The sequence below is a fragment of the Aptenodytes forsteri genome, unplaced genomic scaffold, assembly GCF_000699145.1.
Source record: "Aptenodytes forsteri isolate BGI_AS27 unplaced genomic scaffold, ASM69914v1 Scaffold108, whole genome shotgun sequence".
In the NCBI taxonomy this organism is placed as follows: domain Eukaryota; kingdom Metazoa; phylum Chordata; class Aves; order Sphenisciformes; family Spheniscidae; genus Aptenodytes; species Aptenodytes forsteri.
Genome location: NW_008794448.1, coordinates 6,097,411 through 6,115,209, shown reverse-complemented (window position 1 = coordinate 6,115,209; position 17,799 = coordinate 6,097,411). Strand labels below are relative to the sequence as shown.

Sequence of the window (17,799 nt, the reverse complement as noted above, 5' to 3'; positions counted from 1 at the left end):
AGGCTGGATTTTTATATCCATTGCAACTGCAGTCAGCACAGAGACTGCAAGTAATTTATTTCTAGCTTCTGTTAATGAACTGCCTCCTATCAAATACCTACAAAGTAGCAGTATTAAACTACTTCTCAATGATTTGCTGATAATTTTGCTGTTTACCTTACCTTGCATGGAAAACTAACTATATAATGTAAATGAAAAAAGACATCCAGCTTAAAAATCAGCATTAATTACTACTGCAAAGACAACTCAGTTTTGACTCGCTGCTCCTTGAGTAGTTGAGCTGATATGGACATCTTCACCAGGGCGCTGCAGTCCCGTTTGACTTCTCGCAGGCAGATGGGACCATACAAGTGAGTTTTGTGGACGTGTTTAGTATTAACTTCCTTCTCCATGTTGTCAGGAGTTGAAGAGATCTTGAACCAGTGAGGAAGCCCCAAAGACTGTAATACCCTAGATAAAGATGTAGATAAGGCTTCAGATGTGACATAACAGCAGATGCACTTGCTGTTGTGAATTTAAGTTGAATGTAGAATTTGAAGCGCATTGTTACTCTTTAAGTGAAGAGAAAGGGTATCACTGCTGCTGCTACCGTTCTCTTGGTTTGGTAGCTGTTGTGTCTGCTCTTTGTAAATCTTTTTGTGATAACTGACGTGCACCAGAGAGAGACAGGGACAGAAAGAGCACTACAAATAACATCTACTGCTATACTGTGGGGATTTTGTTTTCTTCTCTCTCTCAAACCAAGTTAAAGTGAGATCATTAAAACATTGCAATAAAACTGTGTTAACAGACTAAGCCACAGATGGTTTTGATGTGCTATAGGTAGTGACTAGCTAAAGACAAATAATGCTTTCAAAATTGAATGTAACTTTTTTTCTTCCCTGTAAGTTCACGGGGGAAAAATCCACACAAAGCAAAAGAGGAAATGAGGGAGAATGAAACTAGATACGCAAACGACTCTTGTATGCAAATGGAAAAATGTTTTCCTCAAATATGTTTCAGTTAAAGAACCTTAGAATTTTGCACTTGTAATAATCATGGATTAAAAATTGTTAGGGTTTTGTTGGGGTTTTTTAGGTTTTTTTCCTGTAAGTTCAATGCTGTTGCTTTAAATAGCATGACTGCCCGGTGTCCCCTCACAAACAATAACAGCAGCTCTTAAAGGGACACTGTCAGCATCAACCTCAGTCTCTCCCTCCCTCTCCGTGCTCTCTCTTTTTTTTTTTCCCCCCTGTTACTTTCATAATTTTTGAAAACTATGTTCTGGTACATTTTTTTAACAACTCTTAGGGTAGTTTTCTCTTTCCTGGCTAAAGATAATTATCAAGAACCTCTTTGGTAAGTGAGATACAAAAATATATGTAGAGAAACACAGCTGCATGAAGATTTGAGTAAATGTTTCTTTATCCATTGAAGTCAATAAGACTACTAAAAATTAGTGTGAATCTAATACAGAAGTATTGAAATGTAGGGCAGGAAGAGAGCTGAAGAGATCATGTTTTATGTATTCCATCACCTTAAAAAAAAAAAGACAGCTTTTTGTCTAACCTGTCCTTTAAAATGTTTAAGTAACTATTCTATACCTTAAAGATACTGATTCACCATGGTTGACAGCAAAAAAAAGACTATTCTGTCCTATGCACAAAGAATGACTGACAGCTATCTGTTCTTCATACATTGAAGAATATTTTCTCTCATTCTCTCTCCTTTGTTCTTCTCCTCCTTTTCTTGTTTAGAGTAAGCAAACCCAAGTTATTACTCAGGAGTGTTAGACCCATATACTGTCAAATATATTAAGTGGATGCAGGTGATACAAACATCTGAAATTTTGTAGCTATTAAATATTATTCAGATAATATATTTCTTCCTCTTCTGTCCTTTTCCCCTTCTCGCAGCTGATGTTCTTCCTAAAGCATCTTTCTCACACTCAGAGGAGTCCTGTGCGCTTACAGAAAGGATTATCTGAGCCAGGACCCTCCATTGTCCTCAATCTGGAGTTTCCATTTTCACTTACAAAATGTTATGGTTCATCTGTCCATCTGCAGTGAACATTGTCATCTGCATCAGTCTAACTGACGCATGTTTGCTGGCTTGAGTTTGCAGGGAGCCTGCAAGAAAAAACTCCAAGTGTGAGCTGTCCGATTCTCTAACCCCATTACTAGAAATGATTTGAACAGTTCTATCCTTTTAAAAATGGGAACACTGTGCAGTGTAATTTTTTTTTTAAAGGAATGAAACTTCAGTATAGGTATCTCATGTAGCATGCAGTGTTCTGAAAGTACTGTGTGTCTGCCTTGAAATAGCTATGTTGAACTGATACAAGGCAAAACAAAACTTGATTTGTCATGTTGTGTGTTGCATACTTGTCAATGCTAGTCTGTTAAGATTTTTAAGGGAAGGCAAATAAAAATCATTGTCTGAACTGGGGCATATTGAAAGATTGCTCTGCTGTCCAATCACTGATCCATAGTATATGATATGTTTTAACATGATTTGTGAATAGCTCCATCATCTACTTCATCTAGAAAGTGTTTTAACAAACCACTGTTTTTCTGATACCTGTCAAAAATTGACAGATGTTGACTAATGAAAGCTCTTCTTTCTTGATTCCAATATAACTAGTAAGCAAGCAATAACAACAATGTAATTTTAGCATTAATTGGAAATATAGGGAAGGAGGAGAATCAATATTTGCTAATGGAATAAGGGAGGAGAAGAATCTGTAGGAAAAAATAGTTTAATGCTTTTTTCTAAGAGCAATGCAAACAATGAAGGAATAAAAACTATTTAGAGAACTACTTGACATTAATTTTTTTTACCTCTCGTATCTTAATTTGTGAGCTAGGGCACTCAAAAACTGAAACTTATTCAAGTTTCAACATGTTTCTGTGATCTTAAGGTTATTTTATGTTTGTACAGTTTTAGACCCTCCTCTTGCAAATATTTGTGGAAATGTGGGGGATGTGAGGAGGATATGCTATCTATTAAACTCGGTGTGATTATTCTTATGCATAAGGCTTCTTATACGTGAATGTTTGTTTGCAGCACTTCTAGGTCTTGATGCTGTTACTGTAGTCTGTAGTGAGAGGAGACTTTGGTTTTACAATAGCAGTTTACCATGCCATGTCTAAAAAGCGGTAAATAACCCTTGATTATCTACAAGCTCTACAGGAGTAGACCTGCCTTTGCATTTCAGGCCTGTAAAAGAAATTTGCTGCTGTATTAATAGTGAGAAAATTGAAAATGTTAGTCAGAACTCAACAGTTTTCTTTCTCTCTCTCCCACCCTGTGTCTTTTCAGTGATTTTTTTGAACGCACCATTCTGTGCAACAGCCTTGTGTGGAGCTGTGCTGTCACAGGTAAACCAGGACTCACATATCAGGAAGCACTGGAATCGGAGAAGAAAGCCAGACATAATCTTCAAAGTTTTCCAGAGGCACTCATCATTCCAGTTCTCTACTTGGCCACCCTTACCCATCGCTCCCGACTTCATGAGATCTGTGATGAAATCTTTGCTTATGTCAAGGATCGGTATTTTGTTGGTGAAACAGTGGAAGTAGTTAGAAATAATGGTGCAAGGTAAGTATATTTAAAAATACCTATTTATTTTTGTTTGGTGTGGGTGGTTTTTGTGTGTGCTTTTTTTTAAAACCAAAAATCAGGATAATAAACTCCATCAAACACACCTGAAGTGAGGTGTGATGCTTAAGCTAGCGATTCTGTTACTGCTCCTCCCTACTTTAATTAAGAGTAGGGTTGTATTGCTGGGCTTGGTATCTCTTTCCTTAGCTTAGAAGCAGCTGCGGAGGCAGGATAGCTCTTTCAGGTCTTGACACTGACGTTTTTTGGTCCACGTGGTGGATTTGCAAAGGAATGTCAGTCCTCTGGTGTGAGAACGGTGGGTTGTTTGTAGAATGAGATTTAATGAGAAAGTAGGGGAAGCTATGAATTAAAAATCATATGAAAGTTTTGATGAGATCGTCCAGAATGTAATCCGTCACATGGTGTTTTGTGTACTCAGAATGGTGGAACTATCGAAAGCTTAAAGAATTGATGAAAGTTGGATTTTTGCTTTTTAGGTAGTGGTGAAAATTGTGACTGCATTCACAGAGAAGTTGGGAATTAATCATAAAATGTTTCTAATAGGTGATTATCTGGGATTTAGTTGTATTTTTTTTTTTTTTTCCACTCAAAGTTAGTGTTACGTTACTCTTAAACTGATGTATCTATTGCAAGCGTTTTTATTGTTATCTTAGACTGATAAAAACTTGGAAGAATTTTGAGCTTCAGATGCTTTCTTTCTCATATCATTGGTACATACGCTGTGTAGTATAAATAAGCTGTTTTATAACAGGTAGCTAGCTTGAGTCTTTCTTTAAAGCAGTTTCTGGGAGAGGACTAGAAAAGCTCCATGTTTTGTCTACATGAGTTTGCAGTTTCACCTAACTAAGGTTTAAGATGGGAAAGACTTAAACATGCTCAACTTGGAAATACCTGCAGAATGTGTGCTAAAGCCTTTGTAGGTTCAGCTGTTGCTGGTTTTTTGTTGTTTGTTTGTGGGGTTGTTTTGTTTTGCTTTTTTCGGGAGGAAGGTGCCAGCTTACACTGCAGAGTAGACAGGGCACAACTTACCGGCTTCTGTGGGTAGCCTGAGGTCTCAGCATGTAGTCTGGTGTATATTGTGTGATAGGAGTGGGCTGGTTCAAAATGGTCATTGGAGAACATAGTTATTCTATATGAGTCTTTTTAGTGACTGATCCAGATCTTATTTAAGGCAAATTCTGTACTATACCAGGAAGAAAAATCTGTTGACGTGCTGCAGGAGATAAGCTGTAGGGAAATTCGTATGGGTATGTACATAAGGTCAGTGCTTAATAGAAAAGCTTTCCATCTCTTCCCTGCTCTATTCCTTTCAACCAGTGAAGTCCCGGTTTGCAAAGCCAGGACCAGAACAACCTCAGTGGAGTTGCTGCTTTCTGTACAGAAAACCTATATCCAAAGTTTGTTTCTGTCTTCCTCATCTTTATACTTGTCTAACAACTAGACCCAGGTTACCACTAGTATTACAGTCATTTTGTTTAGAGAATAAGTTTTTTTTTTTTTTTAACTAGAAACCTGACTATGATGAACTGTCAGTGTAGTTCAGCTGTTGGTTTTCATTTGCTCAATGAAATGCCTTTGTTGTCAATCTTTGACAATACTGCATGTTTCCAAACTAATAGCAAAAAGAATGCTTTAGAAGACAAACTGTTTTTCCCCAAGAACAACCCTCCTGTCTTCCTCTTACTTTTCTAAACTCTTCGCTAAAATATTTGTGTGTGCTTCTTAGCTTTTCAAAGCTTAAATGAAAAGTAGGCTTATATGCAATAAATACAAGTCTGGCTTGTTTCTTTGTCTTTTGAAATTCAGAATCCTTTTTGCTTTTCTTTTTAGAGCATCATAAATCAGTTTTTAAGCTTGCCCTAACAAAATGGTTTCTACTTACCATGTAAGCTAAATTCTGTTCACATAAAGTTGTGAGATGATTCTATCTCATGAAGATAGCGCTATCACTTTTTACCAGCCTTTAATTCAATCTTCTTGGTTATTCAAAATTGTGTTGAGATACATATCTAACAATTTTGTGTTTATGTTCCACTTTCACAGATCAATATATTAACAGGATATAAGCTAAATTTCTTAAGCCTTTGGGGTCGATAGATATCATTCAAAATACTGAAGATTCAGATAAAATCTATTTCCATCAAAAATGAACCTGCTACAGATTGCATGTTTGAAAACTACATAAGTATAAACTTGTCTGGTACAATGAAGCATGAAAAATTCACCTTAGCTGATTGTATGTCACTGATATTCTAGATAAACGTATAGCAGAGAGCTAGTTCAGATGTTTAATACCAAATCCAGGAAACAGTGCATGTAACATGGTAATGCAGAGGGATTTTTATGCTTAGAGATACATAATTAAAGAATACAAAGTGGGAGGAGGTGAGGCATAGTTGTTGTTCTGCCCAATTAACAGTTGACTTTGACCTATATTTTGAAGTACTACATTGGGGGTTAAGTATACCAACTCATGTTACTTGTAAATAACATGGTTGTTCAATAGAGCGATTTGTGTGTGTTTGTCCTGCACAGCTACGTTTTTGTGATCTTTTCTAGCAAACATGGTCACCGTCCATCTATAGTGTAATAGCATCCTATGAGACCAACAGAATTTGGCAGATCATGAAAACCCAGTTGTGTCATGGTGTTGTAAACTCTTCCACTGCATTTATGTATGAAGTTTTTTGCACATGTAATGTCAGCAGGATCGTTTGTTATCTGAGCTCCGCCCATCATTTAATGCGAAGCCTACAACAGAATGCATGTGTAACCAGGGGTTGCTCAAGCAATTTAAGTATTGGTATTTTATAGCTCCTAACTTTGCACATGTAATATTCTTGTAGGATAGATTGCTTTGGTGCAGCTTTCTAGATTTTGAACAAAGTAAATGTGAGGGAACCCAAACACTAGAAGGTTTAGCATTTTTGGCTTAATGTAAATGTTTTTATCTTGAGCATATGAAGCAGTCTATAGTACTGTAAGCAATGCACAGGTGATCTAGAAAGAGTAAGAGGACACGTGCTTTGTGCAGAGGAAGATTGGTTTGTTTTGGTTTTTTTTTTTTTGAGACCAGTGGTTCTTGTATCCAACCCATGTGTTCTGGTTGTTGCAGAATCTGATGCCCCATTGCTTTTTCTCATCTTATGTCCCTATCAGGCTCTTGTAGTTTCTAGCCTTTTGTTGTGCTGCTCAGTTTTGAATTTGGCTGCTTCCGCCTTGTTGCTGAGGTCTGGTAGGAGGAACTCGGAGAGTTTGGGAGATATTCTGTCTTCCTGTTGTTTTGGTATGTCTGGTGTCATAACAGCCCTTATCAACCAGAAAGAAATTGCAGAGAAAGCCCCCCAGTCCTATGATGTGGCTTGTTCAGGCAATCTCTGAAAATGATGCGTGCAATTTGGTAATCTAGTAGAAGCAACAAGGAGTTAATTCTGCTTGCTCTTTAACTCTTTTGGATGATGTATTGATTAAAAATGGCCAGCTTTTTTCGTTTGTATGTGTCCAGCTTTTCTGGCTAAACTGGGGCTGACTTTTCTCCAAAGTGGCAGCTGTGCTATCCTTTAAAACATGAGGTGTTGGATTCCCAGTTAAAGAACTGTAGCAGTTGTGTAACAATGTTTTCCTAGTACTGCCTTCATGAAAGACAAAATTATTATTTGAAACATCAGTCAGAAACATCATATTATATAGACAGAAAACTTAATCTCAAGTTTGTTTCAGTTGCCAAGGAATTGAAAACAGCTGACACTACTGTTATTTAGAATGTCAAATTGCCGTTTATGGAAAGCAATTTATTGAAAAAAGCATGGAAATTATTTGAGATTTTGTTGGGGGGGTGTGGAAATTAGAGCAGTATTTCATGTTAACCATGGTCAATTAAGATGTAAAATAAGCAGCTAATGTTTTGGCTCACACTTCATTGAAGCAGAGGAAAAATGTTGACCACATTACTAAATTGCTTCCTGTATTTGCTCTTCAGAACTGAAAATTTAAAACCCATATGATACTAGTTGGCCTTCTGTTTACAAGGAATGGCATCTCTTGCAGTAACCTGTCCATTTGTTGCTGTCTTAGTACCCTGTTGTATTATTGGTACTTAACTTGTGAAATTGATTTCAACATCTTGGCATCTGAAGTCAGTTACCTGAAAGTTGGAACTATGTGCTGCGGAAGGCCTACCTGAAATAACCTCAGTGGATCCCTCAGACACACCAAACAAAACCTACAACTGTGTAACTCACTCAGCTGTAGGACCTGTTCCTTTCTTCTTGAGGTCAGGAGTGTGCTTTTTTTTTATTATTGTAATTTGTCAGAGGAAAAACTAGATTTGAAGCATGTGTAAAAAAAACAGTTGTGATTTATCATCAGTGTTCTGAGATTGGACCCTATCACAAGAAATAATGGCTGTCTTTATTAGGGTATACAAGTGAGCAGGGTGATAATTAGTTTATTAATCTGTAAGCTTGCAGTCAGACTTGAGTGGTGAAGAGACCTGAGGTTTTAGGTCGGACAACTCTACTAGCTCTTCAGCTCGCCTTCCCCCGCCCTTAAAAATAGCTTATGTGATGATGCGTTCCCTTCCCCATGGAGGGTGGGGGACAACCAGTTGTTGTCCAACAATTAGTATGGAACTTAATTATAAAGTCAACCACCTGCAGACTAAAATAGATTGCTTAAAGGTAGTGTATAGGAAGAAAGAAATCATAGAGAATGTGGCAGATATAAAAAAGGAATGTCTTTTTTTCATTGAATTTGACCACTAGATGACACCACTGCAAAAGAATACTTGCCTAATGTCTGTGAGCAGGCAACACCAGAATGTTTTAAGAGAATGTAGTGTTTTTAAAGTGAACCTATTTACAGAAGTAGTAGATGAAGTTCTCTGTTAGGAAGATTGCTGCATCGGATCATACATTTAGGTATAGGTTAACATCCTTTTCTCTGCTCTGAATGATCTGATGCTGGCCATTGCCAAGCTGTAGGAAACGTAGATAATCATGGAGCAACCTTGTCTGTAAGGGAAACTTCTTTTTTTAACTCATCAATTGTTTGGCTGGTGTCCCAGTGCTTTAGGACTGTTCATAGTGGATTAACCACTGCATTAGGCCAATTAAAAGATTTGCATACTGTTTTAATCTCTGTAAGTCTTAACTGGGGCACAGGAAGCGTGTTGCTGGCCATGACTATGCCTAGCTGATACAGAGTTGGGATGGTAGATGATAATCCTTGTAAGAGAGAAGATTATACCTAATTTTCCAATTTTTTCATTCAAACTGGCAACAAGGTATTACTTGCTTATATATATAGTTGTTTTCTGAGAACTAGGATAAGCTAATATAAGACCACTAGGTGGTAAAAGTCAAAGTGTCTTCCATGTTTAGACTTTAATGAGTTACAGTGAATTTAAATTATTTTCTAGTCCAACCAACAAATTTTCCCCTTTGACATGTAGGCTTCAAAGTTGTCCGGATGCAGAAGCACTAAAGCTAATGTCTACAGAATCAGAAAGTTATAGTGTGTTTTTGTAGTGGCAAGGCTTAAGCATAAGTTCCTGCATACAAAGAAAGTTTCCAACTTTATTTTGAAAGGTGAATTTGAATTCCAGTAGCAAAGTTAGTGTGGTGCTTATGAAACAGCATAGCTGACAGTAGTGGAGAGCAGCTTACCTGTTCATAGAGCAAGTACAGTTTGCATTCTTCTAGCATGGCCGTTTAAGGATCAGTCAACTCCTGGCCTGGAAAAATCATGTTTAAGGCATTCACTTTCCACTGCCCTTAAGACCTTTGGGATATAAATATATTTGTATTTGTTGACTAATAAATATATTTGTATTTGACTAACAGAAGCTATGAGATGATGATATCTGGGAGAGAACCTGCAACTCCTTTCTTATTGAACAGCTGTTACAACTATTTTTGGGCGCTGCCAATCTCTGTTAGCTCTCATTTCTGTGCACACTCTCTACTTTCATAACTATAAATTTAAAGGTATGGGGTTTGGTTGGTTTGTTTTATGATTTTTGTTTTTTTTTTAATCGGTACGATACTCTGAATGGAAGGCTGGGCAGTCAAAACAATGCATATACTGGTGTTACCGTTAGTTAGTGCTGTCCTAATTCCACAGGAGACAGCTGATGCAGCTACTGTGTAAAAGGATTCTCTTGTCCTAAGCAAAAACATGCTTCTTACTAGTTTCTTTGAAGCATACAGTCTTACCTGTAACTTGACAGACAAACGAAGATGCTAAAACTTGAAAACAGCAGCTCTTACTGTACAGGAAGCCATTATGTGCATAAAACTTGTCTCCTTGTTGTGTGCTTTTGTTTTGTGTGTGCATTAAACTGTACCAGTTAGCTTAGTAAAAGATGTCACTTATTCCTTCAGATCTTCTCTCACTTTTATCTCTCTAATTACTTTCAAGTGTATGAGAACTGTTAGGACAAGGGTATGAGTTACTGCACTTATCTGACATTTACTTCTTAAAAACTTACTAAAAGCTGACAAAACAGAATGAGGTTATAGCTTTTTGGTACTTCTTGGTACTTGCTACTATAGCTTCTTGTATTACTGACTCTTTTGGGGTTTTCTGTATCCAACTAACTTTACATACTATTAGAAAAGGTATGCTTTTTTAATCTTGGCATTTGAAAAAACTTTGCTTTCATTTGGGTGTCTGTTTTAAAAAGTTAATTTCCTTTTGCTTCTGACTCACTGATCATTGTTTTCTTTATGTCTCACTGATCATTGTTTTATGTTAAAAGTTGGCCTGAAAGTATTGCAATATTACCCCATCACCCCATTTGAAACAGCCTTCTGCATCCAAGGGATGTTTTTTGTCTGCTTATTGTAAAGCATAGAGAGGCATGTTTATAAGTCACCTGGGCCTTCAAGGGATCTTGTTTTTTGACCTGAAATGAGGACATAGCAGAGTGCCAGACTATTATTTATATCACAGTAGTTAGCACCAGCCAGATCAAAAGCTGTTGTGCAGAATGCTCAGCTGATGGGCAGTGAGAAGTGGCCTCTCCTCTCACAGCTTCCAACTCCAGCTGTGGTTGGATATAAAGGCCTACTCAGCATTTGGGAAGAACAACTCTGAGTTAAGTGAAAGTGCCAATAATTGCAGGGTTAAGGTTTCCACTTGACATCCTGCGATGGCTCTTTTTGGCCCGTTTTACATAGTAGAGTGCAGCTTTTCTTTCTCTTCAAATTGTGTTCTGCTGCTGCTTCAGCAGAGGTAGATAGAGATATACAAGCTATTACGAGTTGCTGGACAAACAGGTATGTGCCTTTGAGTTGCTGAGCTGAATTAAAGAGAAATGTGGCAGGTAAGTTATACTTACCCTTTGTTCTGGGTTTTCCTGAATCACGCTCACCTTGAACTACTGGTGAGTTTGAAGCACGTCTTGCCCAACTACCTTGTTAGGTGTGTGGTTTCCCTGGAACAGACTCTCCTAGTGACCCAGTGTTCATTTGCCTAGATGTTATTTTTCAGTTAGGAAGGATAAACTACTGAAATCACTAAGCTATTCAAGAAGTTACAGTGTCTCAGGGCCTTTAAGTGAGGGAGTTCTTACTACTTCTCCTTCCTCCTCTGCTTCTGGCTGTGGCCAATATTTGCCTCTTGCACATGCTCTAGTTCTCATCAGATCCTTCAGAGGGCCACTTGAAGTAGCTGATAGGACAAAAACTTAACAAGCTCTTCGCATTGGGTTAGTTCTGGGGTGGTGGTTGTTGTTGTTGTTAGGTAAGTGACTTCAATTTAATGGCAATCAATAAATAATACTGAGCGCCAGAGCTACAAAAAGCAAGCACTGCACCATGTATGTGGCTGGAAGGAGGAACGGCAAGGGAAGATTTCCCCCCTTGGCAGTGTTGAACTGTTAAGTCATCTCTGCATCTCATGGAGCAGCAGCCTGAGGCTGCAGATGCAGTTTGCTTTTATACACCTTCAGCCTGCCACTTCCTTACTGTTCTTCTAGGAGTGACAAGGTTCAGTCCTACATAAAGTTTTCTGCTAGTTGTGCTAAGCTGCTTTTCAAAGCACAGCTCAGAATCGTTCTAGAGAGAGACTGATGGAGTTGGGTTTCCAGAGAAACTGTGACCTGTGCCACAGTCTCCAGGCAGTGTCTCTTGCCCTTAGATTGTTGGAGTCAGCTATGTTCTTTCACCTGTGCAGCTGACCAGCCCTATCTGAAATTCATGGAACTCAATGGAAGATCTCAGTTTTTTTCATTTGAGAGAGAAGGAGATGTGCACTGGTATTTTAAAAAAAATTACATTGGTGATACCACCTCTGGCTTTGTGTTTAAAACTTTCGGGTTCCTGTGCTGTTGTTCTCTTTCTTCAAAAAACAACAGATTTAATCGCATAGGCCAAGCACTTCTTGGAACCTTTCCCATAACATAAGAGAACCTCAAAGAGCTTGGTTTCTGAGCTTAGCAAAACATTAAACTGTGAGCATAAAGGCCATCCTTGGGACAGGTCAGAGGACCTGTACCCTGTTGTTGATAGCAGCCTGTAGTGCAGAAAGAGGTATGCAAAACTTTTGGAGTATGGGGTAATTCTTTTGCAGGTTTACTCTTCTAGCTTTTGGCTGTCAATGTCTGAGCAAGAGTTGCTGGGACTACTGTGTAAAAGTTCATGATGGCTCTATTCTCAATTTATCTCATCCTTTTCTGAATACCTGTGGGATTCACTTAGTGTGGCTGTAAGCTTTTTCACAATATTTATTGTTATTTGAAGAAAGTGCTTCCTGACTGAGGGGGATATGGGGGTATGTATTTATTTATTTTAACACTGCTGTCTTTTTAGATTGAGGTGCCCACAGTTCTTATTTTATGGGAAATAGTGGGTGAGCATGGCTTGACTTTGACATAAGCTCTGTAAAGATCTTAAGGTATCCTTTTTAGAAAGTATTTCAAGTAGTATGCTTCATTTGAGTGTCTTACTTCAGCTTTCAGCTCTACTGTTTTATGTGCCTTATGATATAAAATAAGAGTTGTAATAAGTGAACTCAGGGAATGATTAGGTTATTAAGAAGAGCGGCACTTCGTTGGTACTAAAAGCAGAGTGTCTTTGCCTCTCTTAACCCAGGGAATTGGCTGCTACTAGCCATGACTTGACTGTCTAGTCAAGTCTTCATTCGTAGATTATTATTTCTCTAATGCCAGAAGGAACGGTTGCATCACTTTCTTTAATCCCGTCTATCAGTAACCATTAAATTTCATTGGATTATGCTTTTATTGAGCCAGGTAAAGTGTGTTTCACTTGATTCCTTCCCCAAAGATTTCTGGTGATTATTTGAATGACAGCATAGAGGATGGAGAATCACTTGCTGTCTGTGATAGCTTATTCTGCTAGTCATTCTCCCTGTTTAATAATAAAAAGGGGGAGGGGAGAGGAAGGCAGCTGTATTGGGGATTTTGCTACTTACTGGATCAAGTGTATAGAATATATAATTTCCGTTCTTACGGAAGGAGATGTGATACCCTGTAAATTACAGGGCTGTCCAGTGGATAAACAGGTAAATTAAGTGATGGTAAAATACTCGGTGACTAAATATTCAAGTCTTTTTGTCCAGGAAGATTGATTCGTGTGTGTGTGTTTTAGCCTCTTTGTCCTTTCATGGCACTGGGTAGTGTAGGTTGCGATTTAGCTTTCATGTGGCTGTTTTACTGCGATTGCAAATTTAGTGTATATGCGCTCCCTCTAGTGGTCTTCGAATGGTAAACAAATTAGAAAAAGTGTCAGTAGCCTTAAGCATTGGTGCTTTTGATTATTTTCCATTAGAAATTAAAAGTTTTTTTTTTTAAATTGAGTTGAACTCTCTAGGAAATGTATTTTATAATCTGAAACAAAAATAATTCTACTAAGAAGTCTTTTTTAGCAGGTGATCTTTGGATTTAAAAAAACAGTCTAATAATACAATCTGCCATGCAGTCAGCTCCATATTATTTAGTATGAAGGGGAGGCTGTGATGTTCCGAATACTGGAAAACCAAGATACTGTAAGGATAGACTTTTCTCTTAGGACTCAGCCGGAGTCTGGTGCTGGGCCAGACCTTAATAAGCCTTGTTGGACTTGGACTTATTTTGTGAACAGCCACTAGGCTCTGTCTCCATTACATACTTGGGTGCTCTTGGTTCTTTACACAGAGTCTATTTAGATTTGCACAGTTAATTAGCTTGGGCTCCACTCACCAGGAAAACACGTCTTCCAGCCCCAGACCAGCCAGCTTTGGAAATGGGGCCGGCTGCATTGGAATGGCAGCGTGCCTGTGGTCAGTGAGTCCAGTGGACTCAGGCTGCCTCTGCATGCAGGCAGCTCTGGTGTCCCCGTGGATAATTAAGCATTGGTCATATTGTTGTCTTTAGGAATATATAAAGATGTTAATAGGTTGGGTTTTTTAAAATTTTTATTCTTTTTTTAAAAATAACACATCCCATTGAAGCATCCTGGCACTCTCTCCCTGTTGGAGAGAGGCTTGGGGAGGACAGCTACAGGCACTAGCTGTGTTACTGGTCCTAGCTAAATTCACAAATGAATACGACCTAGGATATTTTAATGTTTTCAGCGTTTCTCCCTCTGCCCCCCTCTTTTTTTCCCCTCAGTGTGTGCAGATTTTGCGTAGTACTGTCTGCTTGTAGAAAGAGGTGTTTAAGAAATATTTTGACACTGTTTCCTTTTTGCCAGTGTTCAGTTCAGATAGAAGAACACTTAGAATTTGTCTGTCATAGATTTGTTGGGGGTTTTGTTTGTTTGTTTTTTAGCTTGTGCGTGATGCCATGCTAATTCAAGCCCTGTGATTCATGTATTCTCCATTTTATTCATTTCAAGAGATAGTGTTTGGTGCCCAGAGAAGAGAATTATTATGTGTTCTTTCTCCCCCTACCCTTTGAGCTTTTAGTGTTAGTATGTGACAGCATCCATTGACTGCAGTAGTTAATTTTCAGGAAGCAGACAAGGCTTTAGGAGACTAAACTAAAAAATATGAACCATGGAATTCCAGAAAGGGGTGAAAGTTAGTGGTTAAGAACCAGCTGTAATACAGTTACACAGCATGAAGTGCTGATTAATTATACTTTTAGTAGTTAATAGTAGTTAATTCTGCCTTTTATAACTAGCATTCAGGATGGCAAAGGGATAGACTTGTTTTGTCAATTGTGTGCGTGCCAGATGGAGCCTTAATATGTGTCAGCAGATAAATGGACCATTATTAAGATTAGATGCATAACGATCATTTCAGCCTTGTTTATTTAGGTCATCGACAGCAGTAGAAGATGATCTCTTATAAGTAAAAATGCTTTGGGATCTGAAAATCTTTTGCTTTTCTTAGACTGCTGTCAAAATAAATGTAAAAGGTTTGGTGTCTACTTTTAAAGTAACACATTAAGTTAACTTTTAGTTTACTTAAGTGAGAACTGAAAAAAAATGCACAAGTACAAATAATTCTACCAGTGACTTGATTTGTTGTCCTGAGTAGTGAAGCTGATAACTGTGTAAGCAGATGAATTTGTTCATTTATGAGATGGAACTCATTAAATTAATATTTTACCTAGTATTTCAGCCCAAGGCTCTTCGGTATTTACTTACTTAGTACACAACACAATGTTCAGTTATATATGTATTCTTAAAATAACATCTGCTACAACTTTAGACTCCTTGCACTAGTGAAAGACTTTGATGGTAATAAATGTCTGTGTTTTATTTCAGGTTGCAGTGTAAGATTTTGGAAGTCATAGCTCCAGCCCATCACAATGGAATGGCAAACGGCCACACCAGCAGCACTGATGGAGACACAATTGTCATCAGCGACAGTGACGACTCAGAAACGCACAATAACTCTGCACAAAATGGGTAAATGATACTTCTACAGTATAAAGCATTTGGGCTGGGTAGAAATGAGACTAAAGCAGATGTGGCAGGGTCTGACTGAAACAAATTATTTGATCTGTATGGATTGCGAGTGTTCAGCCAGCTGAAGGTGACCAGCTGAATATTCACAGGTGCCAGTTATGCTATGTGTAATCCACCAGAGAACTGTGCGTTATGAGACATGGAGTACCTACAGAATAATCATTGTTAATCTGTTTGGAATGCCAGTGTTTCTGTTGAGAGATGGTGGAAGAGCCATGTATGCCTATCACTAATCCTCTCTGTGCTGCAGAACCTGTGCTGCCATAGCTTGGAAAATGCAGTCATGTTCTGCATTTCTACAGCCTGATACTACTTAGCATGATGTATTACTTCACTTCCATCATGGGGCTCAGAGTTGAGATTGCCTTATAATAAGAGGACATGCTCTTAACTGGAACTCTCTGAAAAGTATTTCCAGAGACTTAATGTGTTTGTGTCCAAAATATAAAAATGTACAAAGCTTTCTTCATTGTGCATGTGTCCATATAAATATATACCATTGTATTTCATGGATTTGATTATGATTTTAGGTGCAGTGAAACAGCGTGTGTCTTGTCTTAAGGAACTGCCTGTAGGCTGGAGTAGCTTAATAACATTGAATAAGAGAGCTTCTTGGCTATAATTGTGGTGTTTAATTTGGAGTATCCCTTTACTGACCAGTAATTGAGCATATATATGCAGCTTATCCTAGCAGTATAATGAGAAGAAAGATTTCTGTGCTTCACAATCACAATGTTGATGAAAGAAGAGGGTTTGAAATGGACTCCAATCTTGAATCTAGCAACATACAGGCTTTATATGAACTGTCATTGACTTTGAGATGTCATGTGGATGCAGAAGTTATTCTTACTGAGTGCTGCATGAGGACTTCCATGTCCTGATATGCCTTGAATAACTAGGGTGGGGCTCCTCACTTGGCTAAGAAAATAACATGGGATAAATAATTTTTAAAATTCTCCTCTGTCTCTTGAAGGCAGTGTCCAAGTTCTTCATGAAGAGGTCCTACATCTTTGAGAAAATAAATGCATTTTCTGTGTTCCACAAGGCATATGGCATTTGAAAGGAGGTTATTCTTGGAATAATGCAAGCGTGCACAGAGCTGACTGTGGGATTGATCCCTTTATACTGCTGTCACTTTCATGCATGCAGAGCTGGTAGTAAGACTGAGTCTTACACTCCCAGTCCGTGGTTCTCCCCAGCTGATTACTTATTTTGACAATGCAGAGAAGGGAGGGAAAATAATTTCTTTCTCTTAGAAAGTGAAATCTTGTGAGAATATACAAATTTTTGAAGCACTGTTCTGTGGCATACCTAACTAACATCTATGCTACAAGCTTAAATTGCAAACCTCTTACGACTTTAAAATGCTTACTGGAAGTTTTAAGCGAGTCTTTTTATAACAAATGCAAGAGTGTAATAACACCTCCGGTTAGTTTCTGGATATATTCTGGGTATATGCAAACTTGGAAAGTATTATTTGCTGTACCTGTAAAACCTATCTGAAAGTAGAGCATTGTTGTCAATTTTTGTATATTGGCATCTAAGATTCTTTATACCCTTACTCGTAACAGTAAGAAATCTCACTGAACTGAGTGACACTGTTTGCAGCCCTAATCCTTCAGGGACTGTATTTTGCTGTTTGTGGAGAAACTTGGATGTGGAGAATATGGATGTTATTCGCCTTGGGACCAGTGTCAAGTTGATATGTGCAGAACCACAGTTCTGCCTCCGTCTGCACACAAATCTCCAGGTTTTGAGACCCAGCCTTCGTGCAAAGCTGCAGTGCCGTTAAACAATGGTACAGCAGATGCTCGGTGTGTTTGTGAGAGGGGGAGGGGAGCACAGCACAGATTGATGGGCCATCTGCAAATATTTTTCCTAAAGAATCTGTAAGGCTAGAGAATCTTAACTGAAAATAGATGTCATTAGAGATCCCAACCTTTCTCTGACCCTGCTTCTGTCTACGTGGGGCAGAAATAGCCACGCATTCTGTACAAGTGTTCCTGCTGACCTTTTTTTATTGTGTTCTGCAGTAAAAGCTGAGGTTGTACAGGGAGAAAGAGGCCAGGATGCTCTCACTTCTGCACTCCCTCAGAAAAACAGGCTGCCTTGTAAGGCCTGGGTTGCGAAGCAAAAGGTAGCAATCTTCTTGGATCTTAAACTGTTGATGTTATGCCCTGGGACCCTCTGGTACTGTAGGATAGTGGTCATCATAGAATAGCAGTGTTCATACCTTAAACTGCTGGACTTAGGGATAAGGTTGAACTCTTGCATTCGC

General features: G+C 38.4%; 1 protein-coding gene across 1 annotated transcript in view; it reads left to right on the top strand.

The window, feature by feature from the left end:
* The first annotated feature begins 285 nt into the window (after nucleotides 1-285).
* Nucleotides 286-17,799, top strand: part of BAZ1A (bromodomain adjacent to zinc finger domain 1A) — a 62,340-nt gene continuing 44,826 nt past the window's right edge. The window contains 3 exon segments of the mRNA XM_019474886.1: nucleotides 286-350; nucleotides 3,265-3,579; nucleotides 15,318-15,461. Coding sequence (XP_019330431.1) covers nucleotides 286-350; nucleotides 3,265-3,579; nucleotides 15,318-15,461 — 524 coding nt within the window.